This window comes from Microplitis demolitor, chromosome 6, assembly GCF_026212275.2.
Source record: "Microplitis demolitor isolate Queensland-Clemson2020A chromosome 6, iyMicDemo2.1a, whole genome shotgun sequence".
Lineage (NCBI taxonomy): Eukaryota > Metazoa > Arthropoda > Insecta > Hymenoptera > Braconidae > Microplitis > Microplitis demolitor.
In genome coordinates, this window is record NC_068550.1 from 3,807,003 (window position 1) to 3,834,468 (window position 27,466).

General features: G+C 27.9%; 3 protein-coding genes across 9 annotated transcripts in view; all 3 read right to left on the reverse strand.

Annotated features, from left to right (window-relative positions):
- Positions 1 to 27,466, reverse strand: part of LOC103573089 (transient receptor potential-gamma protein) — a 136,640-nt gene that overhangs the window by 1,320 nt on the left and 107,854 nt on the right. For 5 of the 7 annotated variants that reach the window (XM_008551962.1, XM_008551990.2, XM_008551970.1 and 2 more), the window contains 15 exons: positions 10,549 to 10,817; positions 8,230 to 8,360; positions 7,704 to 7,941; positions 7,212 to 7,360; positions 6,298 to 6,493; positions 5,910 to 6,080; positions 5,463 to 5,697; positions 5,250 to 5,373; positions 4,809 to 5,093; positions 4,593 to 4,726; positions 4,376 to 4,505; positions 2,765 to 2,960; positions 2,407 to 2,601; positions 1,261 to 1,486; positions 687 to 1,037 (listed from right to left, as the gene is read on the reverse strand). In XM_008551962.1, coding sequence (XP_008550184.1) covers positions 687 to 1,037; positions 1,261 to 1,486; positions 2,407 to 2,601; positions 2,765 to 2,960; positions 4,376 to 4,505; positions 4,593 to 4,726; positions 4,809 to 5,093; positions 5,250 to 5,373; positions 5,463 to 5,697; positions 5,910 to 6,080; positions 6,298 to 6,493; positions 7,212 to 7,360; positions 7,704 to 7,941; positions 8,230 to 8,360; positions 10,549 to 10,817 — 3,030 coding nt within the window. Of the gene's footprint in view, positions 1 to 686; positions 1,038 to 1,260; positions 1,487 to 2,406; positions 2,602 to 2,764; positions 2,961 to 4,375; positions 4,506 to 4,585; positions 4,727 to 4,808; positions 5,094 to 5,249; positions 5,374 to 5,462; positions 5,698 to 5,909; positions 6,081 to 6,297; positions 6,494 to 7,211; positions 7,361 to 7,703; positions 7,942 to 8,229; positions 8,361 to 10,548; positions 10,818 to 27,466 lie in introns of those variants that run through there. The other 2 variants (XM_008551980.1, XR_008403836.1) reach the window with 2 other exon arrangements.
- Positions 22,061 to 24,629, reverse strand: LOC128667951 (uncharacterized). Its single transcript, XM_053739726.1, has 6 exons — positions 24,026 to 24,629; positions 23,607 to 23,785; positions 23,277 to 23,527; positions 22,976 to 23,205; positions 22,789 to 22,891; positions 22,061 to 22,424 (listed from the first exon to the last, which is right to left on the reverse strand). The coding sequence occupies exons 1-6, from the start codon at positions 24,162 to 24,164 to the stop codon at positions 22,148 to 22,150; spliced, it is 1,179 nt and encodes a 392-aa protein (XP_053595701.1). The 5' UTR covers positions 24,165 to 24,629; the 3' UTR covers positions 22,061 to 22,147.
- Positions 24,906 to 27,192, reverse strand: LOC128667950 (uncharacterized). The gene is made up of 6 exons (XM_053739725.1): positions 26,908 to 27,192; positions 26,491 to 26,669; positions 26,161 to 26,411; positions 25,860 to 26,089; positions 25,673 to 25,775; positions 24,906 to 25,308 (listed from the first exon to the last, which is right to left on the reverse strand). Exons 1-6 carry the CDS (start codon positions 27,044 to 27,046, stop codon positions 25,032 to 25,034), a joined length of 1,179 nt encoding a protein of 392 aa, XP_053595700.1. The 5' UTR covers positions 27,047 to 27,192; the 3' UTR covers positions 24,906 to 25,031.

The window sequence follows — 27,466 nt, forward strand, 5'->3', positions numbered from 1 at the left end:
ATTTCTTAAATTTCCTTGAGTCACTTTATTCCCGTTTTATTTAATGCCGTAGCAAAGAAGACTTTCGCTGAAAATTATCTTAACTCGGAAAAAAAAAGTTGTGGAGCCTATGAATCTCTCGTTTCAAAGCTGAAACTGAGCTTTCGAAAGCTTTTTATTGATTTAACCCAACACTTTTTCCCTAAGCTGCAGTTCAAAAACAAAACAATAAAATTAAACAGCTTTCTATTCTTTCTTTTGACTGAAAACTCTTGAGTTTATTATTTGACATATTTCTGAAAGCGTCTTAAAGTATAGACTTTGAGGTTTATCATGACTTGTTTTGCATCTCAATACAATAATTAAAACCAAAGCCAGTCTTGTTAATTTTAATTATTTTCTTAGTTTTATAAAATAATCTTTTTATTTTTTTAATGAGTTCATTAAAGCGTTGTAGGGTTGAACTTTGATCTATAAAACACTCAGTCTTTGGAAATAAAATTACACATTCATTAATTTAAGTTTAAAGTCCCCAAGAAAATTTTTTATCTCAATAATAAAAGTTGTTACACTCGAAACCCAGCGCAGATACTAAATTTAAAATAGAAGATTCTCTATCAACCTCAAAAGTAACTTCAGAAACCTAGTTTATACACTCTAGTACAAAACTTTGTAAACTAGTACACTTAATAAGATAATAAATTTACCAATGAGCCGTGAACGTGCTTTGGCAGCTTCAATCAAAGTTCCCCAGCGGCGTTTACGGGATCCATTGCGTGTGCACCGATTCTGTCGATTGCTAGTCGTCAGACCCGGCACACTGTTTGTGCTAATATGATGAGGGTTCTTCTTAGGAGTAGTTGCAGGTCCAAATATGCTACTCAATGTGCTACCGAAGAGCTCCTGATTTTCCGAGTTCTCATCCTGAGCCTGCTGGAGAGACGCAATGAACTCCGCAACCGGCGGCAAAGTTCCACTGCCACCGGGTGGCTGGGGCGCAATATTAAATCCTTTCATCAATCTCCGTTCTTTCTGTCTATTTTTTTTACCCCCAGCGCCTTGAACATTCAATAATATGACTTGCTCGTATCTTCATTGATATTTATACTCGAAACATATTAAAGAGATATCATGCAGGTCATAAAAGCGTTGGATTTGAATAGTGAGTGCTAAGCTACAGGATGAATACAAAGTATTTATTTGTAAATATATATCTATATATATTTATATCGTTATAAAGTGAAGATGACAAAGGAGTGCAGGAGGGAGACTGGGGCTCACCGGTACCGGTTCCAGAGGATGTTGATGTATTCATTCCAGACTTCTTCAGGATCTCAATAAGTTCACATCTGAATGCGCTGATGTCCTGTTTTATTTCATTGACGTCGTCTTCAGTGACACCTTCCCCCTCTGTTTTCCTCTGCTCCACAGTCACGTATCTTCTCACAAGATTTCTCATGATACTTTGATACCTCAGATCTCGCTCCGACGCTTGCTTCGCTTTACGCTAATGGAACGAAATTTAAACTCTCTTATTACAACTCATCCAGGGATCACATGACTTTTATTGATCTGATATTATACTATATTGTTTAATTTTTTTATCATTACTTCAAGTTTTTTTATTTCTGCGCTTTGAATTCTCATCGCGTACCGACTATTGATTTTAGATATCGTCGCTTGAAACTTTTTTACGACGGAAATTTTAATTTAAAGTTCAACAAATAATTCTGCTATTTATCTCTTCAGAATTGTTTGCTTTTGTATTTTTTTGCGAATTTGTTGTATGGATTTTCCTATTAGTGGTCGTAAAAAATATTTAATGTGGCTTTAAAAATTAAAAAAAAATTTCATTTTATCAACTGCAGTTGAATTTCATTAAAAATTATTAGCATTTTCCATAGAAATTATTTATTGTTTTTTAAAAATTTTTTCTGCTCAATGTTAACATTTTTATTGATAAATTTATTTTTATCAAAATTTATTTAACTCAATTACTTCCCATTTTATCACATGATAAATTTAATTAATAAATGCACTAAAAAAATAATAAGTAAGTAAAGAAAATAGTAGAGTTTATTGGTCTTTATTTTATAGCCGAAACTTTTTAAGTTAGAATGCGACAGATTGAAGTTCAATTTTTTATTAAAAACTCAGTTTCTCTTTACTTTTATCTTTTAAAGATACTTATGAACACTAAAAGAATTAAAAGTACTCGAAAATAGATATTCAATCCAAGAATTTTCATCAAAGTTACATTTTCTTTGAATTCAAATTTTTTTTCAATTAAAATCGTGAATTTTTTTGCAATAAATTTAAAAAATTATTAATAAAAAAATTAATGTGACATCTGAAAATTTTTTATCAATCAGTAGATAAGTGAAAAAATTTGTATATTTTATATATTAATATAAATATGATATTTACACGTATAGTTCTCATGTGTTCTTTTTTAGCAGCTCTACTATGTCCACAGAATTTTCTATAGATCCATTTGCCAATGTACCACATGCTTTTAGGCGTCGGTATAATATTGAACGGCGGTGGTACAGTTCCCCCTTCTTCGAAGTAACTGATCCATAATTTGCTTCTCGCAAACTTCCATTCAACATCTGCACGCTCCTATTGGCATCAAGATGAAGAGTAAGAATTTAAAAATGCATTACGGAGATGGATTACAGTTTTTTATAGAGCAGCAAAAAATATTAGAATAAAATTTCCTGTCATCGCATAATAAAAAAATAATATCCCACCTAGAGCTTAAGAAATTGCAGTTCGTACTTACGGATATCAGCTGATACGAGTGATTCATCATTGCGATCAGTAGATTTAATAATACAACTATATTTATAACTGAGTAAGTACCGAACATCAGCATGCCCCAGAATCTTGTGAATATTTTAATACCGTCCAGTTCAAAACTTTCAAGATCTATTAGACCGAATACTGCCCAAAAAAGTGTTTGAATTGTTTCAAAAAGACTGTAATCAAAAATTTATTAATAATTATTTTTCTTTGCGTGTAAATCGGATTTACTTTTTATAGATTTTTTATGTTAAATTCAAATGTGATAGAAAATTTATGTCATGAGAGCTCGGGGCTTGAAAAAGTATCAAGTTTAATGTTGTTTGTGATTTTTTTTTGGTACATGACATGTTTGCAGCCTAGAAAAAAAATTTAAGTGCATTATGTGATCACTTTCACTCGATAAATTTTTTATTTTTAAAATTTGAATGTGTGATGGGTGTTTGAAAATCTCTTAAAATATTTGAACGAATAGAAAGTGTAGAGAAAATAAAAAAAGAGTGATGGTAAATAAATTTGATTTGATATTTAAAAAGTAGAGGCTTAAATTAAAGCTAAGCTTATAATCGTCAACACTTTATTGCGTTCACTTGAAATCGATTACTTAAGATTAGGTATAAATGTTAGAGCTTTTTTTATCTGAAACCGAAGCAGTCGGATATTGGAAATGATTTAGCTTGAGAGCCGAAACCTTATCGATAAATTTAATCGGATATTTTATCGTATCCTTTCTTGAGTTGTGTCATTAGTAACTTAATCGCAAAACATTAATTTTGTGAGTAAAATCCTGAATTTTTCTCTAATAGAATATTTTCAATCAAATTTATAATGTAAAAAAATTACGTTCGAGAAACTGTCAGATGGTCGGTAAAGTTTTGGAAAATGACTGCTAATAATAAAATTTGGTTATCAACTTAATTAAAAATTGCCCATAAGTCTTTTTTCATAATTTTACTAATTAACATTCCGAAATTGACATCCCCAGTGGCTTTGCTTATGCGGTATATTATTAGTACATAAATTTTGAAATACGTATATTTGTGCAAAACATATTTAATATTTACACTACATAAATACCAGCTGGAATAGGTATATATATATTATATTTACCCAACATAATTACCTGAATTTTCAACTCATATATATTCAAGAAAATCTCGAAATGATTTATATATTTTAAAAAATTTTAATAAATGTTTTTGTAATATACAAATTAGAATGTCCGCTAAAAATTTGAAAATTTATAAAAAAACGTCTTCGATTTAAAAATGTTTATGCAAAAGATTATCAATTATTTATGTCTAATAATTTTTAAAATTTACTCGAAATGATAAATTATAAAAAAAAAAAAAAAATATTTAAAAAAATGCACTGATAGATTTTTTAATTTTCTACATGTGAATATTTTTAGATTTTGTTTTTTTGTAATTTATTTGTTGAAAAAAAAATCCGAAAACTTTTAATTGTCTGCTAACTTCAGAATCATAGGCACAGAGGAGATTAAAAAATTAGTATGTCCAATAAATAGAGGATTTGCGCATGATTAAAAAAAATAAATTTAACTGGGTAATTATAAGTAATAAATATTTACTTAGCAAAACGTCTCCAAACAATGCAAGCATTTGAATCAGTGGTGGTATTGTTATTACTGTAAGGATACGAAGCCGACGGGCATCTTTTTTTCTCCATATCCGCGTAATACCACAACAGTTGATTGAGTCCTAATATAAATATGATAAAGTAAAAGTACGGATTAATAATAACCATAATTAAGTTTTTATAAATTCGTTAATTAACGTACCACTCACCACAGGAGAATGCAAATAATACAAGTACATAGAGGAAAAAAAATTTCATAATATCCATAACCATTCGGGATAATGATACCTGTAGTGGACCCAAATGAGGATTTACCGAGAAGATATAAACCAGCTTCAACGAGCTATTAAAGATATAAAGGACATAATATAATTGCAAATAATAATTATAACCAGTTGGTTAAATAAATTATTAAATAAAATTACCTGAAAATGTTAGCAGCTGAAAAAAGTCCCTCTGATATGAGCATGGGATCCCACGTGTCCCATTGCTCTCTCTGGAGTTCAACTATCATACCAGCTAATTGCCCTTCATTTTCCTTTTGAACTCGATAGTAAGCCACAACTCTTAACGCGACAGTGGCAACGTAAAGTGAATTTGTGACAAAGTCAATTACATTCCACATGTCATTAGCATATTCCTCGAGTCCTACGTCCCACAGTTGTTTAACTTCGGACCAAATTAGTCCTGACACCCATGCCAAGATAAACCTATTATACAAAACAATCCAATAAAATACAATACAAAATTAAATATCTATTGAATAATAATTATAATAATATATTTGTTGACCCAGTAACCAAGTAAGCGGTTGTGTAATTTACTAGATACGTTGACAAAAACGATCAATAGTTTATAATACTTACCATTCAACGAGAGTTGGAGCTGCCCCGCGTTTTGTTGGAGTTGTTTGCTCGTGTTCAGAGATATCTTGACCCATCCAGAGACCAATTACACTTTCTATCCTCTGGCTGGCAAGTATCAGCATGACTGTTGATGTATATTTATATTTTATTTCGGCTTTGCTTTTATTTTAAACATCTAAAGTTATGATTATGAGTTTTGTTATTGTTGCTTACAGAGAAATGTGAAGTAGGAAGCAGAGTGGCAGATGAATTTAATAAAAGGCTTCCTCATTGTTTGTCCGAAGTTACTGTGAGGTGCGATTATATATGCCACGCTGAAGATTGGAAAGAGAATTCCGATTCGAACTATTTCTAATACTTGCAGTACCATATTTTTCCTGCGAAAACCTGGTAATCCTTCGTACCAAATTGACGCTAAGAGCTGCTGTACATTTGGGTGAGCAACAAACTGACCGAAAATATTTTTATTATTTATGATATTCAAATTACACGAAAAAATTAAATTATTATTTTTTTCCCGCCAAAATTTGAAATCTAGAATTTTTAAAAAAATTATCGTACTTTTGTTAGAGGTATGAAACTTTTGAACTTTGGAAATTTGAAAAAAAAATAAAAATTTAATTTTTTCTGTATTTTCTTGATAAAATAAATAATAAAAACCTTTTTTTGACGAAGTTTAATAGCTAATTTTAATCGATTCAAATGCATACGTTCGCCGTGTTCAAATGCTGGTCCCGTTGGATCATGATTGAGAAGTACTTCAAGTTCGTGGGAACTTCTCGTGTGATCTAGGAGCGCAGTAGCGAAATCCTGACACTGACGTCGAAGTTCCTGAAATCCGATAAAGAGGAACTTAGATAAATTATATTTGATGAATTCTAGCAGGTATTTGTTGAATACCAAATTGTTTGTGCTAAGTTTGTATTGGTATGAGTAAATGAAATCCACTTTGAAAAGTAAATTTACATAAATTATAAGCTACAGTGAATTAATAAAGTATCTTGGGATGTAAGTGATAATGATAATAGTCCCTGAATTTTATTCACACCTGGTATTCACATTTGAACTCATGCTCTAGGAAAGACAGTCGCCGTAACTCCCACGACAATTCAAAGGCTGTAAGAATGGGATCTTTGGAAGACAAAGCTATCAGTGAAGGAGATGCCAGTGCTCTGTATGCATTTATTCTACTTCTTGAATGTCGCAGCGAATCCTCCATTCTTGAGGTCACACACTCGTCACACCTACATCCCGTTTAATTATTTATCAGTACTACTTACAATTATAAAATTTATTATTTATAATCATTACCGTCACTCGTAATAATTCAAAGTTTCTTTATTATAATAAGAGTAGTTGGAACACTTGGACTTTTGCAGACATATTCAAAATATTTTTAAATAAAATTATTTTTTACAAAATAATAACAAAATTTCATCGATGTTAAGAAAAATTTATTTTACCGCCTATCGATTTTTTGAATTTGAAAATTTTTGAAATTACTCAGCAATATGTCAAAAAAAAATAACTGTTTAGTTTTATGGCCACGTAGTTTGAGGATAAAAAATTTAAAAAATTGATGAATCTTCAATTTTTTTTTTTTTTTTTTCAAATTTTTCAGTCCCATGGTGGGTTTACGTTCAAAATATAAACCATTAAAATATGGTATACTTATATGCAAATATATACTTGAATGTTTAAAAAAATTAATTTTTTTATGACTAAGTCTATAAGAATTTTTCAAAAGATTGTTGTCCAAATTTTTGCTAAAAAATTTGAAACTTTCTGACAATAATTTTTAATACTAAAGGAAATTACTTTAAATGGTAGTAATTATTGATATTTTTAATCAAAATAAAAAACTATAGATCTTTACGATTAAAATATCAAGTCAGAGAAAATTTTCGCGGGTGTAATTTTTTAAATTTAAGTAATTAATTTTGAATAAGTAAATAAACTTACCCACAACGAACATCATGTGGCATAGGTAAAACAGAACCGCGATCCAAAAGTATTTTAATAATTTCATAATTATCTCGATGAGCTGAGAGAATTAGAGGCGTTATATCTGGAGTAAAAGTTGCTGTGTCTGGATGAAGTGCTTCCCAACTCTGTTGTTGTTGTTTTTGTTGTTATTGTTATTATCATAGACAAAGACAAATGTAACTTTAATATTGTTATACCAGAAAAAAAAGTTTAATAAAGTTGAGTAAGCTTGCAGTAGCAGTTGGTACAGAAGTAATCAGTAAAAAGTTAAAAATAAAAGTATTAATTTAAAATAAAAATGTTTACTGTATAAGCATCAGATAGTTGTATAAGTGGATTGTGCAGCATGACAACATAAACATAAACATAACAATAATAAAATAAAATAAAACAACACAAGTTATTACGTGAGTAGTACAAGCTACGAACGGGCATATGACAAGCAGACGACACAGCCGAGCTGCTTACGTGGGGATCGCCTTTCCTGTGTAGAGTCTCCTCGTGCTCGAGAAGCACCTCAACAGCTTCGACAAATTCTTCCGATATTGCGTGTAATAATGCATCTTTAGTGTCGACTTTGTACTCTATCAATAACTCAACCATCTCAAGATTTTCATTGTCTATTGCCATCAAAAGCGCTGATCTGCCCAATGGATCCACACAATTTATGTTTATCCACTCGTCCTGTTGTGCTCGTTGTAACATCCTTAAATTATTTTATTTATTCTTCTTATTAATTTTAAATTAAATTTAATTTATAAAATTCAATTTAACGAGTAAAGAGAGACTCAGTACCTGATTAAGGAACTACTACCCGATCTCTCATGTATTTGTGTAGATATATTTAGTGAAATTTAATATATATAGGTATACAAATACATGGAGTGATCGAGTACTAGTTCCCTGATCGGAAATGGTAATTTTTTAAATTATGGAATAGAGTGGACATTTTTGTGCATCTGTTATTGTACTAGCGGTGAAATAATTTAATTACCTCCTTACAGAAGCAACATCACCGCGTTCAACAGCTAGAAGATATTTTTTTTCAGCCAAAGAAAGACTTGCCATCTCTTGGTGAGGCCTTACTACATTTTCTTCTTCCATCATTCCATGAATACTGTGTCGCTAATAATATTTAAAAATGCTTGTAAAATAGTCAGCGAAGAAATGGACGAAATTTGAGTATTTTCTTAAGTGATTTTAATATTTCATTTTTTTTTTTGCCATTGTGATATGAAAATTTTATTTTTAGTTTATTACCTTCTTAAAAGTGGAATGGGGAGGGGGTGTGTGTTGTACGTTTTGAGTGTACATAAAAAATTAAAGGCTGAGTAAAAAGGGTACAAAAAAAATTTTGAAACTTTTTTCTTTTAATTGAAATTAAAAGATCAAGTTGTCAGAAGTGTTTTATGTTCTCTCAGTGTCTACTTGTCCCTTCATTTGAATAATAATGAAAATATTTTTATTATTAAATTTATGAATAATCAAATTTTAATTTTAAATCATTGAATTTTTTTAAATTTGATTACAATAATTAATTATGTGTTAATGATTTTTGAGATGAAAAATAAATTTTACTGTTTATATATTTTTCGGTATACTTTTGAAGATCGGCTGAAAAAAACTGTAAAAAAAAAAACGTGTCTTGATACTTTTTGTAGGAAAATGTACACTGGATATATTTGAGAAATCATCTGTAAAGTTGATATAAAAGTAGACGGAGAGAAAAAAGGGTAAAATTTGATAAAAATTGGAATGATAGATGATAATGGATCGGACTTTTTTAAAAAAATTCAAATAATATTTTACGCCACTCATGAAAACTAGTCTAGTATTACTATTAAAAATATATAAGTGAAGAAAATTTAACAGTGACCTTAAAATTTTACGAACTGTTAAATATACAAACTTTGAATTTAACTGTTTAGAGACGGAAATTTATAAGCGGTGAAGTAAAAACTTTAAATTGTATACTAGATAATAAATTTAACTGTTATACAGCTAAAATTTTATCACAGTGATAACTTGATTTTCTTCTATAAATAAAATATTTAAGTGCAAATAAAATTTGTAGTACCATCAGTACTGCGATAGTCATGGTGATTTTTAAATTTGATAAAATTTTACTCGTAAAGAACACAAGAAATTTTTTTTCAACACTAAAAAATTTTTTGGCGCCAAAAAATTATTTTTTCTGAGTACGATTTCAAATTAAAATTTTTTATATCTAAAATAAATGTAAAATTAAAATTTATTAAGGATAAAAAATGAGTAATTATTTTATTAAAATGACTAATAAATAATAGCCATTGACTTTGATAATAAAAATGTGTATGAACATTTAAAATGAATGTGTTCAAGTATTGTATAAAAGTGTATTGATTTGTATATATATATATATATATATATATATGTGTGAATGTGAGACAATGCATACAGTGGAATTGAGAATCGCGGGGTGTGAGGGTGTGGCAATTCTTCTCGACAATCATCGGGGAGCGCCAGAGTAAACACTCGTCAGTGGCCTTGTAGAAATTCTTTTCTTCACCCTCACCTTAACTCTTACCCTCTTCCTCACTCTGAACCATTCTCATTCTCCTTATCCTTATCCTCATCTTTATTCTTACACACGTGGCTATGGCTACACTGTCCAAAGACGAGCTTTTTTCCCATACCCTCTTGGTAACCAGGGTGTCCAGACACTCTCAAGGGGTTTAATCGCGCCACGCCTCGTCTTGGACTATATTGTATAGACTTTCTACAGTACATTCCACTAGCACTTCTGCCACCCATCGTGTAACGTACATTTAACGGTTGACAGTTAAATTATCAGGATTATAGATCTTAATAAGCTTAAGTGTCTTTGACATTACTATCAATTTTATTTTAACAACAATAGCACAGTAATAGATTAATTAATAATTATTTTTTTATCTCTCGAAATAACAATGAACGGTATCAAGTAAATTGTAAGAAAGCAAGTGAGGAAAAAAATAAAAAAAAATTGTTAAAAAAATAAGAGATAAGAGAAATGACAACGGGTGCTGGTGGATGGTAGAGAGGAAATTGAAGTGACAAAAAAAGTTAACGATAAATTTATCATATTTTTTTTTTAGTTTATACTGAAGGTTGATCTCGACGTGACTTTTTGTCGCGATCAAATCGAGTTGGGCAAACTTAAGCGGAAGTTTGACTTGAGTTGACTTTTCGATGGGAATCCTTAGACTTTGGAATAGAGGGTCAATAAAGAGGTGTAATAAAGGGGAAAAATATTAGCTCGATAAATATATTATGTGTATAATATATTACATACCTTGACCTTTTTATCTACATCGGGTTTCTCGAGGAAATTCGATGTCTGATGATGATACTGTGGCATCGGAGGCGGAGGTGGTGGCTCCGGTGCTTCTGGGTCAAAGCTCACATGCTGCTGATGATGGTGGTGATGATGTTGGCTCCCCATGCCACGGAAGAATCCTCCCGGACGGCCACTCAAGCTCATACGAGGTGTTCTCGTTGTCATGGCCAGATTCGTGATTGTTTCCTCACCCCCAATGCTCCCTTCATCTTCTCCCGCGCTCTCTAATCAATTATTATCTTATATAATCTATTATTTTAATTAACATCTTATCTACTTAATCATTAATTGCTTTTAATTATTATTGTGATACCCGTATATATATTTTTTTCATAGGGGTATTCCAAAAGATTGAATACATTACGCACCACAGGAGGATAGAGGACATAACTCCCACAATATTTTCCCCAAAGCCGAAGGCTTGTGATTAATATTAATGTTTACGTGATACAGCGTAATCGGGGTAGAATGGGGTAACCAAAAAATTTCCGAGTAACCCATGGGCGCGAAAAATTTTTTTGTTCAAAGACTGAATACTTATTACAGACTCATGTAATAAAAGTAAAATATGAGGTAATTAAGATTAGTAAAAAAAAAAAAATTCAAAAAGTCGGCAATAAATTGTACAAAAAAAAACCGTAAATTAATTATTAATTAGTTATAAGTCAAGCTTAAATTAATTAATTTATTTCAATTAGACAAATTAATTTTTGATTAATAATAAAACTAATAAAATAATTCATTGATATTGATAATAAATAAGATTGATAAAGACATCATTAATGTTAGATTGAGCTTTAGTAACTCTTATCTGTCCCAACAATCAAGGTTGATAGATTGTATATATCGCTTGGAACTCACAAACAATTCTCTTGGGTTATAAAGTTCAGCAATGATTGTATTCACTTTATTAGTCTAAAGAATACAATTTATCTAACCTTCAGTTTACGTCAATTTCGTTCGTTAGACTACGAGTATTTATATATACTTATATGATACATAATAGCTAGGGTTTTTTTCTGCATAGTTTAATGTGAGTATGAAATTGTTTTGAGTCTGAGCAAAAAGTTTATTGATGTAGATGTATGGTTGAATATAAGAGTGGAGAGAATGTAAGTAGTATTTGAGTGTTGTTAAACTGGATTGTCGATCAATGCTTGAGGCTACAGTTACCCTGAGGTCATTGTTCCAAAGTTGCATGTCTATGACTATGACCTGCAAGGAGGAACGTCCTAACATATAAATCAATATATATATGTACATATACATACATATATAGTTATGCAACTACACCTGCCATTTTTCTTACAACCCAACAACAAAATAATCTATATATATGTTTAATATATTCTATTTCATTCTAATATTACCATAAATCTTTTCAAGTAGGGCATGATCTTATTCTGTGTAGGAAAAAATATTTAAATTGGATTTTTTATATTTAATAAAAATTAAATATTGGTATTAATAATTTTCAATATTGGAAATTATAAATTATGTAATTTGTTATTGAGATAAAATTAATTTTTCCGAAGCTTCGGGTAAAATAAAATCACATGGCTATGAAATTTATTATCAATAGATATAGACAATATTTATTTTTATGAATGCTGACAACGAATTTTGGAAATTAAAAATAAAATATTGATTATTTTTGTTTATAAATTGTTTAAGTTCAAATTTATATTCTGTCTAAATTATTGAAGATATATAAAAATTATCTGAAAGAAATTTTTGGAGAATTTAATTTTCTATAAAAAAGTAATGTATTAATTTTTACGGCAATTCAATAATTTAGAAGAAATTTAAGTTTAAAGTAAACTGATAAAAATAATTATACTTGATAAAAACTTTTATTTCACAAAACTTTAAATTAAAATTCTGGTTAAACTTTAAGGCATAAGATAAAAATCACTCAAGACAATTTTGTAACGAATTAAATTCTCTACAAAAAAGATTTAGATCATTTTCAATTTAAATTAAATCGATCCAACCGAATTCACAATTCAAACAAAAAAAATTTTTTAAATACACTTATATATCGGCTATATTAAAGCCACGATTTATAAATTCCGTACACATTTTTTATATCTCGCGAAATGTATAACATTCAGGTAAAAATACCCGGAATCCCCGAACGATTTTTTAAAGATAAAAAATTTATTGTAGTGAATGAAAAAATAATAAGCTGACATTTGATAAATAATTAATTCAAAAATAAAAATAGATAAAGCGATAAAAGTATAAAGAGTGATATTAAAAATAAAAAATAAATCATGGATTATTTAAAAGTTGTGTTAAAAAGAGATCAATAGATATTTATAGGCTTTGTAAATATCGCAGGCAAATGAGACGAGTTGGTTGACCCCTGGCACCTATACACCTGTTGCTTTATTTCAATCGTTCTCTTACTATCGCGCAGTTTTCATAACTTTTACTATATATGTTTCTCTTTATTTTATACATAAGATAAAACCTTACTCTAATGTATAGCATAATGTTATATAAATATATATATATATATATATATATATATATATATATATATATATAAATCAGTAAGCGCCTGTGAGGCAGTCGTGATACCGATTCAATGTTTATTACGTCTATTGAATATTGCACTTTTAGATTTATTTGTACTGGTATATATAAAATATATAAGAGTAGGAAGTACCGTAGAACAGAGTTGAGTTTAGTTGAGTAGAGTAGAGTATATCGTGTATTGCTCTCGCGAGGAAACACAAGAGTAAGTGTAAAACACGCGAGCCGGAGCTTGCGGTTCTCGCTGGCGGAACCGATTACCCTCGCGTGCTTCATCGTATCAATCGATCCTTTTCTCCGGGTCAGTAATCCTACTGACGGTTTTGCGACCTGAATAACCCTACCGTACTCTCTCTCTTTCCCTCTCTCAATTTAAGTTACGTAATATTTTCTTGATTATTTTAAATATTTTTATTTATTTCTTGAAGAAAATTCTTTATATTTTTCGATAGAAGACAACTTCAGATCTTTTTTTTTTTTTTTTTTTCAGTTAGGAAATTCAATTATTTTTAAAATTGGGTAATGAAATTACTTAACGACCGGCTAATGAAAATTCAGTATGAGTAATTATCTAGTTAAATAATTATTGAAAATTATAAATCGATAATTTCACAAATCGCATTACACGTTTTAATAAATTTAAATTATAAATTTTCATTAAAACTATTTAATTAATTTAATTTTTAAAACTGATGGAAACTGTGTATTGCAGATTTATATTTTTTTTTTTAGGTATGATAATTTAAATATAAAAGATTTGAATTCTTTTTAATTTCGCGGGATAAATTACAGGGGTAGATAACGAACTCTTGACCCTTTGACTGAATATAATTTTATTATTTTAACTACAAGGTACAAATTAAGTAGGTCAAGAAAATTAAGGGTGGGAGGCAAATAAATTTTTAAAAAAATAAGTTTTTTACAGAGCAAAAAAATAAAAAATATTATAAAATAAATATTTCTTTAACTGAAGAAATTATTTCTAATTTATTCGATGTTTTATTTTCGAACACAATTTTATTTTTTATTTATAAATACAAGAGTGATGATTTTTAATTAAAATCTTAATCTTGACTATCTAATTAGAGAACATTATTAACAATTGAAAAAAAAAAAAAACGAGTTTCAATTATCAAAAATAAAGAGGTCATAAAAAAGGGCAATTTCACTTGAACGTAATCTCACCACGTATAAAATTTTTTAATTTTTCCAAGGCTAACAAGGTACATGCTAGTAGTTTCATATGAGTCGTTGAAAAATTCCAGAACATATCTAACAATAAACAACCAGTATTATGTTCCTTCTTTTTATTTTCAACATGAGCTACCAATAAAATGTGGATTCCAACTGCTAGATAAAATTCAACCAATGACTCTGATATACCTCATATATTTTGTGAACAGTTACGAAACCCATTTCATACAATGGAATCATTTTAAAAAAAATCAGTCGTAACGTTTTGAATGCCTGCTAAATTTCAAACTTAATTCGCCTGTTCACAGCCAGGAATAAATTTGGCGCCATATCAAAAAATTTAAATTCAACTAATAGTAGAATTCAAGATGCAAAAACTTAATTTTTGAATGTTTGATATCCATAATAATCTTCAGCTATTGCACATAAAAATTAATTAAAATTAAAAATTTTCTTTAATAGTTTCTTTAACTCTATTTGTAAGTGATCTGGCTGTTAATCCAATTATCGAGGTAATTTTAAGTCAAACATTTTTTCCTCCATTAATATAAGGTTCTAACGAGTTTTTATTTTTAATGAACAGATTATAGCAGATTACACTTCTCTTTGTAATTTTTTTCTTGTTACATAAAAGTTTCTACACAATTATTTAAATTTACTCGGTATTTTATTCTGGATGTACAAATTCTTAAATTTGAATTGTAGACTTTTTTTTTCATTTACGTTAACTTTCAACATCAAAGTCATTTAACTCTTAATTGCACTGTTTCATAAAAAGTTGTACTTTAATTTAAAAAAATACTGTGAATTTTTTTTCGAAACCTTGTGAATGTAAAAATTTAAATACAAAAGCTAATATTTTGGAATTTGAAAAATAATTTATAGTTTTCATAAATATTTTCCATGAAAATAAAGTACAGTTACAGAATATTTATTTCTATGACTAATTATGCAATCAGTTTGAAATTTCAAAATTTTTTTTCCCGCGAAAATGATTCAGTCAAATTTTGGATTAATAAGTAAAAATAATTATTCAAATTTAAGATGATATTTATTATCACTATTTACTAGGGTGGATCAAAAAAATCAACTATTTTTTTTTTTTACACATACGATCGAAAAATTGGTTGCTAGACACCTTCAAAAAATTCTCACCGAATATAAACTCTTAATTTTAATAGGAAGATCCTCGGCATCGCGGTTTTTTATTTTTTTCTCAGTCCACTAGAAAAAAATTCATGACTCATCATTATTTGTTTTGACAAAAAAATGTTAAAAATATTAAAAATGTTCTATTAAAATTAAGAGCTGATGTTTGGTGAGAATTTTTTTAAGGTGTCTAGCAACCCATTTTTCGATCGCATGTGTAAAAAAAAAAATAGTTGATTTTTTTGACCCACCCTACTATTTATACTATTTAATTTAAAAATTAATTACTAAGTAGTATTACAATTACTTGGGCTACATTTTGTATGTAAGTTTGACTTTAAGAATTGGCCATAAAAAAAAATTAAAATTAGGGGAGACTGGATAAAAATGACAACGCGGCATAATTTAAAAAAAAAATATTTTAAATACAAAATCTTATTAACATAATGGTTGTAGATAATTTGCATAAAAATTTTAATTAAAAATAATTAAATTGTTTGAGAAAATTTACTGATTTTTTTTTTTTGCAATCAAAATTCGGGTGACCCTATTTCTCCAACGAATGTACTTTGTGATAGCATGTATTCACATAAAGTAATAATTTTCGAGCAAAAAAAATCTTTTTTTTTTTTTTTTTTTTTTTTTTTTTTTCGAAATAAATTTCTATGTAACGTTTGTGTGTTTCATATTTCTTAATTTCCTGATTTAATACTCAAAGAGCTGAATGTATAAAAATACATAAATCTTTATAGATTTAGATCTATTGCAATTTTAAGTTACGTTACGTTTTAAAAGCACCTGGCTCCCAGTTTAAGGTTAGTAGGTTATTATTAAAGGATATATATATATATATATTGCTCTATTGATTTTTTAAAACTATTAATTAAAACATTTCTTTTTCAACTATAATTGAAGAATTTGTGTTTATTAAATTAATGGAAATGAATAAAAAAAATTTGTTTCTTTTAACAAAACGTACATTTATCAAAAATATGAAATTATCCGGATGACTAATTTTTTACAGGATAATAAACATATTACTTGATCGTCTGTTAAATATCAAAGCTACAAAAACAAGAGTTTCGAAAAATTATAGTTTAATAACCGGATGTAAAAGAATGTTAAAAAAAAAAAAAAAATAATGAAATAAAAAAATATGAAAAATGTTGTGAGTAGTTACAGCTCTCGTTGATCAGACATGGCCGTGAGCATCCGGCTTTTTCTACTACTCATTTCTCTTTTATTCTTTTGTTTATGCATACATACATACGTACATACATTTATATATAAATTTTCATATTTAAAACACCGGAGCGGCACATGCTCCTTTAAACTTTTTAATGTTTTTTACGGATAGTATACTTAGCAGTTTTTATTTATTTCACTTTTTTCTTATATTTATTTAATATTATTTATGCTCTTTTCGCGACGCATACATTTTTCAGATTATTATTTCGGTTTGTAAAATCATTGCTAGCGTAAATTAGTTCCAGATGCCCAGGATCCAAACACTGAAGTTGACTTTTAAATGTTTCCACGAGGACTTATGAGTTTTAAAGAAATGTTTCAAGAAATTGTTTTATTTTTGTACTAAAGTAGAAATTATTATTTTTTTTTTACTTTAACCCAATTTTTTTTATGCCGTTAAACTTTTCTTTATGAATCTATTTTTAGATCAATAAATTTATTTCGAAATTTTGTGCATGGAAGATAGTAAGGATTTAGTTGATGATATGTAAGAATATTATTTAGTATCGATTTGAATAAAATGACTCGGTATTACGAGGGCGTATTAATAATATTGAAATGTCTGCATTCTTACATCAGCATCATCGTTAGAACCCATACCCGTGTATCTACAATGAAGATAGATTCGGAGGACAAGCTTTAAGAATATATTTTATGTGGGAGAGAGCTAAGAGACAAAAAAAATAAAAGTATATGAGATAAAAGCTCTTTTAAGAACTTTATAATGCGTTTTTGTCTTATTTTTTAATATTGCAGAAATAACAAATTTTTGTTAAATTAAATTTTTATATTATTTTATAAAATTTACCAATTTGGCTAAGGGGAAATGAGAATGTTGTAAAAAAATTTAATTTAACATTTTTTCAGATTTGGATTTTAATAAAAATTCTTATGGAAAAAAAAGATCAAAAAATTTTTCATTTATGATTCATGAGAGTAATATGTAAAAGCTATTTTCAAATAAAGTTCAAAATTTTTTGAAAAAGTCCTTTCTAACGAAAAAGGAAAAAAAAGATTTTAAAATTTTCAAAAACTGCATAGCAATAAAATCCATGATTGCGTGATTTTTGAGCCCAGTAAAAAAAAATCCTGAAGTTTGTCAGGACATTATTAAATACAGTTAAAATATTTTTGAACTTTTTCAATATTCCTTGAACTATATCCGTTATAATATTTTTTAACAGGTTTCAGTATTTTCTATTGTTTTCATAATTAGAAATCAAAAGCTTCTAGAAGTCAGAAATATATAAATTTATTTATTGATATTATTTTCAGCCTTTATCTTTCTCAGTTCGGAATTTCGTAATATATCAAAGAAATTGTCTATTTCTACTTGACAGAAATTACTCTATTAATATTTAAGACCGGGGATGAAAAAAACATTTTTTAGTTCGGTTATCTTTGAGGATTGAGGGCCAATTAGGAGATAAGTTCCCTTTTTTGCGCGACATATATAACTCAAAAAAAAAAAATTAACTTAATTTTGACAATTTAAACTATAATTTTTTATAGTTATAATTAATATTATTTTTGACGTCAATTTGTCCCTGTTTCAGTTGAAAGACAAACTAAAAAAGACAATTTTTCACTGCAATGATCATAATTTACTTGGAAAAAATTGTACAATCGCTGATCTGTTTTTGCTGTCAGCTTAAATTTATGACTTCTGAAGGGGACTAACAAACAGCTAGAAAATTTCCAACTTATTCGCGATCGTTTTTCTTCTTGTAGCATATTTTTTGAACGAGAAAATTTTAATAAATACAACAAAAAAAATTTTTTTTTTAATCGAAATTTAAATCTTACGTCTTATTTGTAGATAAAAAAACTTGAAAAACATATTTTGCAAAAATAATCGTAAGAAAATATTTTCAAAAACAAAAACTCTGAGTAGATATTTTTATAATTAGATATTAAGTAATTTTTTGAAAAATTCTGTCCGATATTTGTTACGAAACGAAAATACTATTAACTAAAAATTTGAATGAGTAAATTAATGGGTAATTTTTTAAAAAATTAAACGAAATGCTTGACAAATTATATTCAACATAAAAAGTAGATTTATGGCAACAAAGGAATATGTAAAAAATGAAACAAGTACTTCGTGAATGCGCAGTCTAGATAAAAAAAAAAAAACAAATTACAAGGTAGAAGTTATTTAAAAAAAACTTTTAACGAGCTTCTTTTCTTTATAATCCATAGAATGTACTACGACATTGAATTTTCTCGATATTAAGTTAAGTAACGAAAATCATAGTAGAGAATATAATACAAATTTTTTATTTTTTTTGTTTATAATAAATAAATAAAAATATAATAATAATTCAAAAGAAACGTTATTTTGATAAGGATTAAACACAACAATGGAATTTATCTAAATATGAATAACTTTGAATACTTGAATTTTTAAAATTCGTGATAAGCTATTTTTGACAACAATCAAAAGTATGAATATGCATATCATCTTTAATGAAAAAACAGTCTGAACAGTTAAATAAACAGGATTTACGAAATAAAATATGATAAAAAAAAAGTAAATAAAAATAAGATAGAGAATATAAAGTATGGAAAAAAAGCGATCGTAAAAACGACGGCGCCTCTCTATTTCGTGTTGAGAATTTCAATTATTATCACTTCGGTTAATGAGATTTTTGGTCACACTGTTATCAGTTAGGACTCTAAAACATTTTACGACACTATAGCAGTTAAATAAATATTTCTTTGTTTTTTTTAGCAAAAGAAAAAGTGAATAAATAAAAATAAGTGCTAGAGAATAATCAAGAGTGAAGAGGGATTTCTTTTAAGATGTCATCTCCTCAGGGATTCATTATAAAAATGGAAGTATTTAGTGTCATTTTGAGAAATAGACAATTCTTGGAAAAGTAAAATGTGATGAAAAAACAAAAACAGAAAAAAAATCATTGCTATCTGCAGTAAGATATTTCCATATATAAAATATATAATACTTTGGTGATGATATGAGTTTTTTTCGACATTGAGTGAGCGAACTTAGTGTATATCCAGTTGCCTGGGAAACCGGGCATAGAAAAAAAACGCTAGCAAAAATGCCAAGTAAAGCTTTTACTTGAATCCTTCTATCCCAGTATTCACGATCTTATGATACGTTCATATGAAAATCCGGATGTTACTCGATCCTGTCGTATTCAGACGTTGAACTCGACAAATTTTACTATATATAAAATTTATAAGAATATATTACATATTATTTTACATATTAATGCATGTAGAGAATATTTTTATATTTTATTTTATGAGTTTGAAAACTTTCTTGCACTCTTTTTTAAAACTATAAATTTTTTTTGATGAAATATTTCAGAGCGGAGTATTGGAAAACAAAAAATTATTGAACATTTAAACTCAACTCTTTTATATAAAGGACACGTTATATGTTCATATTTATGTCCATCTTTTTTTTTATGGAAGCTGTAAAAATAAAAGTGAACAAAGAATATATAATAATAAAATATGACGCGATAAAAGAATAGAAAAATGGAGACCGTAAAAAAAATATTGGAAATGTTATTTTTAGTTAAGTTTTTTTGTGAATTTCACTGAAGAGTTATTTCGCTTTTTTTTTCTGTAAAGTAATTATGAAAAATTGATTTCATAAAGTAGAGGATTTTAAGTGGCTTCGGTTTTCTCAAAACTTTTTTTCGAGGTAGCTCTGATAGCTCAGGGCATGGAAGAAAAATGTCTTAAGTTTCTCAGCAGAACAAAAAATTTATATATATTATATATATATACATTTTTTTTAGAGTGTTTTAGACAAGCTTTTAAATCAGACGCGCGGACTTTTTTTGAAAATCTAATTCTTGGGACAACTGAACCGATTTATCCATAAAATTTTTTTATTGAAAAGATCTCGGAAAAATAAAGGAAGCAGCTTTTTCAATTGAAAATTTTACAGTCCATTACTAAACATAATACTAATTCTATATTTAAATGTCAATAAAATTTTCAATTATTACTTTGATAATTAGTTAAAGTTGCCGCGAAAAATTGAATAGTCTAATTTTATTCAAAAACTTTAAATGAAAATTATTTTTTACACAAAGAATGCCTCATTCATACTTTAACTGTATAGAGAAATTACTATTTAAAAGAAGGGAAGTATAAAGAAGCCTCTAAAATTTTTATTAGAATTTGCAGAGGTAAAATGGACATAGTGAAGCATTTAAAAGTCAACTTTCAAAAACTTAATAGGAAATATTTGGCAGCAATTTCGCTGATATCAAAATTTTATTTGAAAACTAGAAACAAATTTCTTCAAGTTTTATTAATTTTCTATTTGAAAATTTGTTTTGCTCCATATTAAAATTTTTTTGAATATCAAACTATGAAATTCTCTCTTTTTAAAGATTTTTCCTCTATTGTATAAGAAAAAAAATTTGAGGAATAGCCAATGAAAGATGAATAGACAAATTTAAGTTCCATACGTAAAACAAATTCCGTCATTCAATCGAGGTTAGTATTTTGAAAATTATTTTTAATTATCAAGACCTCATTGATAATAAAAAATAGAATTCAAAGCATAATTCATCATATATCTTGGGATTAGCCAGCAAATCCAATTTAAAATGCAATCTCCAATTTACAATGTGACTACTACTCGTCCATTCGCATTCATATTCCCGCCTATTCGTATACGAACGAACACACAAGTATACGATAAGAATGTATAAAAAAAAACGCACATATATTTTTCTCATTACCATCAGCAAACCCATTTGTCTATACCCGTTACATCTATCTCTATTTTATCTATAATCTACATTTGCATATTTCAAAAAAAATTCCCATAAATATACTCCGCCCATTTCCCATTTGGAAAATATATATTTTTCATTTTTATCATTACTATCATTTTATTTTATTTTGTCATTACTATAAACTAGTCTACACACTATATCATCCTGATATATATATATATATATATATATATATATATATATAGAGAGAAAAAAAACCCTAAGGATTATTTCGGGCTGTTTTTGAATAGCGAGCGATATCGTTTGATGCGAGTGTATATGAGATACTGGGTTTTGAATTAGATCAAGTACGGGTGCCCGAAGCGCTTTCTATTGCATCAGTTGGCAGAACTTTGTGGTTTTCCCTGCTATCGAGTATGATAAAGGATAAAGGAAACTCTCTCGGGTCTAGTCATGTTCAATGTTTTAGGTGTTGAGGGTAAAGTTAAATATTCACAAGATCTAAAACAACAATATAGATATTTTTAACAGACATATAACTCGTCTATAATAAGTAAAATCATGTTTTTATTACAATTTTGAATAAATAAGACGAATTATAAATTTTAATTTTACAAATAATACAATTTTTTATACACTAAATAATTCTGAATAGATAAAACGTTGGAATTCATCTTAATATAAAAAAATTATTATTTTTTTGTGAAAATTTTAAGAGCCAGAAATCCTCCATAACTAGGATAACCCCGATAATACCAACCGATTCCGTGAATTGGTTTAGGTGAATTTTTATCGGTGACGATCTCCTGTAAATCGACAAATGGAACAACATGTTGTATGTTATCAGAACTTTCCTTAGTTCCGCCAAAAAGTATCTTATAATCGCATGGTTCACTGCGTTCATAATTTTTTCCTATTAAACTTGTAGACGGCAGAAGATCTGAATCGCGATGTACCATGTCGATAGCACTAAAACAAAATGATTAAATAATTATAGTACTTACTACGACACAAATTTTTAACAAAAAAAGATTTTAGTATCACAATTAGACTAATATATATCACGTTACTAATTCGAAAAAAACATACTTTTATACGTTCTTTTGGCTTAGTTAAAAACCAGAAGGGCATATAATTTAAGCAACATGCCTTTTTGGCAGTTCAATTTTTTTTTTTTACATTTGTAGCTATAAAATAAATTTACAAAAGGATTGGCGATCAATGGAAAATTATACGCCCTTTTGGAATTGGTGACGCGATGTATAAATATTGATATTTTTTAAAAATAAGTTATCATTTGAAAGATACAACATTTGAACAAGAATGTAATTACCTTCCATGGCATTGACTTTTTTGTGTAATTTCGGATTCATTTTCATCAATATTTCCATTCTCATCGACGTACCGTCCACGCAATGAATCACCTAACGTAACACCTGTTTAATAACATAAACAATCTAATTATTTAAAACTGTTAATATAATAAATATTTTTCATAACATCTAAAATTGAAAACTTACCTGTAACAACTGCATTCTCTGATAAAGTAAGATCGTTTAGAATGATTTCTAAACCATCGTAATTACCATTGTTTCGGAAATTACCAATAACTTTTTTTTTTAAGTTACAATTATTTGAAGTCGTCCACTTGAGAGTTATTGGATCAATTTTTCCTAGTGATAATATTCCTTGTTGAAGTTCAAGGAATATAACGTTACCGTGTCTTTTAAATCTAGCGCCAGTTGCAACACTATCAAACAATATTTATAATTTATAAAGTAAATTTTTTATTTTAACTAATAATTAAATAATAAAACTCACTATCCATCATCAACTGAAACAGGATCGAAGCAAATTGAATGAAGTAAATTACCACGATAATTTTTTGAATTTGAATTATCATTTCGTTCACATAAGCACTTGCAAATATTACCAGTGTGTTGTAGTAAATTGCGATAATAACGTGTATCATCGGTTTCTACCCACTCATAAGAAAGACTATAGTCAGGAGCAAACTCACGAGTATATGATTTGTCGTAGTTCGCTTTTACTTTTTTTCGTTCTTCAGTTTCCTTTTTTATTTGGACATAGTTGGATTATGATAATTTATTACTTGTATTAATAACATTGTAAGTAAATGTTTTAACTTACTCTTTCGAGCCAGCAATAGCGAAGTGATCCAGAACATTGGTTTGGATAAGGTAAATTTTGTGCATTCTTTACACCTTGTGAGTCAATTGAATTACATTCGCCAGAACAATATTTATCACTGCGCAACAACTCTTCATTGATAGTTATTGCATACAAATTATTGAATTGAGCGATATTGGCTAAAAAAATTAAAGTAAATATTCCAGTCACATATTATTTTAAGACATAACTATTACATATTCATAAAATAAAATAACGATTTTTTTTTTTTTATTGAATCTTCGGGTCTAACAATATCTACGGAAATTAAAAATAAGGAAATAGTTTGAAAGAAATTTCAAATAGGGCATTTTCATTGATTTTATAGCATTCTTCTAATTGAGAGATTAAATAGATATAATATATTTTTAAAAACTTACCGTTCGCTCCATATTCACGCCATTCGCTTGGATCATTATTCTGAATTGGAACTAATTTTGATATTACCGATGAAACATTTAAGTTTATAATAATTATAAACATCCATATTGTAAAACTCGATATGTATAAAAAATTCATTTTATTATTTTTTTAGTAATGAAGAAGAATTTTAAAAATAAAATATATTGTTGAACCGCAATTGAATCGACCGTGCTCAGTTGAACGTTGAGTGAGCTCTAATAATGTCGATAGACGGCCAATAGGCTTTATAGTTTTATTTTATCACATCATCAAAGATAATCTTTTACATCAATGACGTGCATCAGAGTCATTACGTCCAAATATATGATATTTTGTAGCTGACGTTGCTACGTAAGATAATATGTTTCAATATATCCAGTAAATCATTAAATATGAATTCTAATGATAATAGTGTGACCATTTCAAAATCTTAATATTACATTTATTTACTACTCGCACGGTATCATCTGAATGTTACAGAGTTACATTAAATGTAACAATATTCGACTTAAAACTCACATCAAATAAGATATTAAAAAATCACTAATCATTAATTGTTGGCTATCAATTAATTGAATGAAAAGTGTTAAGTTTGATTATGTTGAATTATGATGGTCCATTGCTGTGATTTAAAATTAATAATTTTTTTTTTTTTTTTTTTTTTTTTCAATTTCAACTTCAACAATTGAGTGGAAATTTTTCGTACATGTAGAAAAAAACTACGTTTATAAATTTTTGATAAATATTATTACTTTAACCTTGTCGAGTGTTTAATATCTAACATGTCTTATTCATTCGAAATGAAAATAAGCCAGGATTGTAAAAAAAGAAATAAAATTTCTAAAATAACAATACAGAAAACACACATACACAAGTTCTTTTTTGTAAATTTTACAAATAATTTTACAAATAATACAATTTTTTATACACTCAATAATTCTGAATAGATAAAACGTTGGAATTCATCTTAATATAAAAAAATTATTATTTTTTTGTGAAAATTTTAAGAGCCAGAAATCCTCCATAACTAGGATAACCCCGATAATACCAACCGATTCCGTGAATTGGTTTAGGTGAATTTTTATCGGTGACGATCTCCTGTAAATCGACAAATGGAACAACATGTTGTATGTTATCAGAACTCTCCTTAGTTCCACCAAAAAGTATCTTATAATCGCAAGGTTCACTGCGTTCATAATTTTTTCCTATTAAACTTGTAGACGGCAGAAGATCTGAATCGCGATGTACCATGTCGATAGCACTAAAACAAAATGATTAAATAATTGTAGTACTTACTACGACACAAATTTTTAACAAAAAAAGATTTTAGTATCACAATTAGACTAATATATATCACGTTACTAATTCGAAAAAAACATACTTTTATACGTTCTTTTGGCTTAGTTAAAAACCAGAAGGGCATATAATTTAAGCAACATGCCTTTTTGGCAGTTTAATTTTTTTTTTTTACATTTGTAGCTATAAAATAAATTTACAAAAGGATTGGCGATCAATGGAAAATTATACGCCCTTTTGGAATTGGTGACGCGATGTATAAATATTGATATTTTTTAAAAATAAGTTATCATTTGAAAGATACAACATTTGAACAAGAATGTAATTACCTTCCATGGCATTGACTTTTTTGTGTAATTTCGGATTCATTTTCATCAATATTTCCATTCTCATCGACGTACCGTCCACGCAATGAATCACCTAACGTAACACCTGTTTAATAACATAAACAATCTAATTATTTAAAACTGTTAATATAATAAATATTTTTCATAACATCTAAAATTGAAAACTTACCTGTAACAACTGCATTCTCTGATAAAGTAAGATCGTTTAGAATGATTTCTAAACCATCGTAATTACCATCGTTTCGGAAATCACCAATAACTTTTTTTTTTAAGTTACAATTATTTGAAGTCGTCCACTTGAGAGTTATTGGATCAATTTTTCCTAATGATAATATTCCTTGTTGAAGTTCAAGGAATATAACGTTACCGTGTCTTTTAAATCTAGCGCCAGTTGCAACACTATCAAACAATATTTATAATTTAAAATGGGAATTTTTTATTACAACTAATAATTAAATAATAAAACTCACTATCCATCATCAACTGAAACAGGATCAAAGCAAATTGAATCAAGTAAATTACCACGACTATTATTCAAATTTGAATAATCATCTCGTTCACAAAAGCACTTGCAAATGTTACCCGTGTGTTGTAATACATTACGATAAAAAGGTGTACTACGGGTTTGTATCTTCATCCAAAATACAATATCGCCAGTAGTAACCACTGTTTCAAATGATTTGTCGTAGTCCGCTTTTGCTTTTTTTCGTTCTTCAGTTTCCTTTTTTATTTGGACATAGTTTGATTATGATAATTTATTACTTGTATTAATAACATTGTAAGTAAATGTTTTAACTTACTCTTTCGAGCCAGCAATAGCGAAGTGATCCAGAACATTGGTTTGGATAAATTAAATTTTGTGCACTTTTTACACCTGTTGAATCAAGTAAATTACATCTGCCAGAACAATATTTATCACTGCGCAACAACTCTTCATTGATAGTTATTGCATACAAACTATTGAATTGAGCGATATTGGCTAAAAAAATTAAAGTAAATATTCCAGTCACATATTATTTTAAGACATAACTATTACATATTCATAAAATAAAATAAAGTTTTTTTTTTTTATTGAATCTTCGGGTCTAACAATATCTACGGAAATTAAAAATAAGGAAATAGTTTGAAAGAAATTTCAAATAGGGCATTTTCATTGATTTTAGAGCATTCTTCTAATTGAGAGATTAAATAGATATAATATATTTTTAAAAACTTACCGTTCGCTCCATATTCACGCCATTCGCTTGGATCATTATTCTGAATTGGAACTAATTTTGATATTACCGATGAAACATTTAAGTTTATAATAATTATAAACATCCATATTGTAAAACTCGATATGTATAAAAAATTCATTTTATTATTTTTTTAGTAATGAAGAAGAATTTTAAAAATAAAATATATTGTTGAACCGCAATTGAATCGACCGTGCTCAGTTGAACGTTGAGTGAGCTCTAATAATGTCGATAGACGGCCAATAGGCTTTATAGTTTTATTTTATCACATCATCAAAGATAATCTTTTACATCAATGACGTGCATCAGAGTCATTACGTCCAAATATATGATATTTTGTAGCTGACGTTGCTACGTAAGATAATATGTTTCAATATATCCAGTAAATCATTAAATATGAATTCTAATGATAATAGTGTGACCATTTCAAAATCTTAATATTACATTTATTTACTACTCGCACGGTATCATCTGAATGTTACAGAGTTACATTAAATGTAACAATATTCGACTTAAAACTCACATCAAATAAGATATTAAA

Excerpts from the sequence above, each read along its gene's own strand:
- LOC128667951 (XM_053739726.1), bottom strand. The coding sequence starts at position 24,164 with ATGAATTTTTTATACATATCGAGTTTTACAATATGGATGTTTATAATT. Across the intron at positions 23,786-24,025 it reads GCGTGAATATGGAGCGAACG|CCAATATCGCTCAATTCAAT; the intron begins GTAAGTTTTTAA and ends TAATTTTTTTAG. Across the intron at positions 22,425-22,788 it reads AAAAGTCAATGCCATGGAAG|TGCTATCGACATGGTACATC; the intron begins GTAATTACATTC and ends ATTTTGTTTTAG.
- LOC128667950 (XM_053739725.1), bottom strand. The coding sequence starts at position 27,046 with ATGAATTTTTTATACATATCGAGTTTTACAATATGGATGTTTATAATT. Across the intron at positions 26,090-26,160 it reads GTTTCAGTTGATGATGGATA|TGTTGCAACTGGCGCTAGAT; the intron begins GTGAGTTTTATT and ends ATTGTTTGATAG. Across the intron at positions 25,309-25,672 it reads AAAAGTCAATGCCATGGAAG|TGCTATCGACATGGTACATC; the intron begins GTAATTACATTC and ends ATTTTGTTTTAG.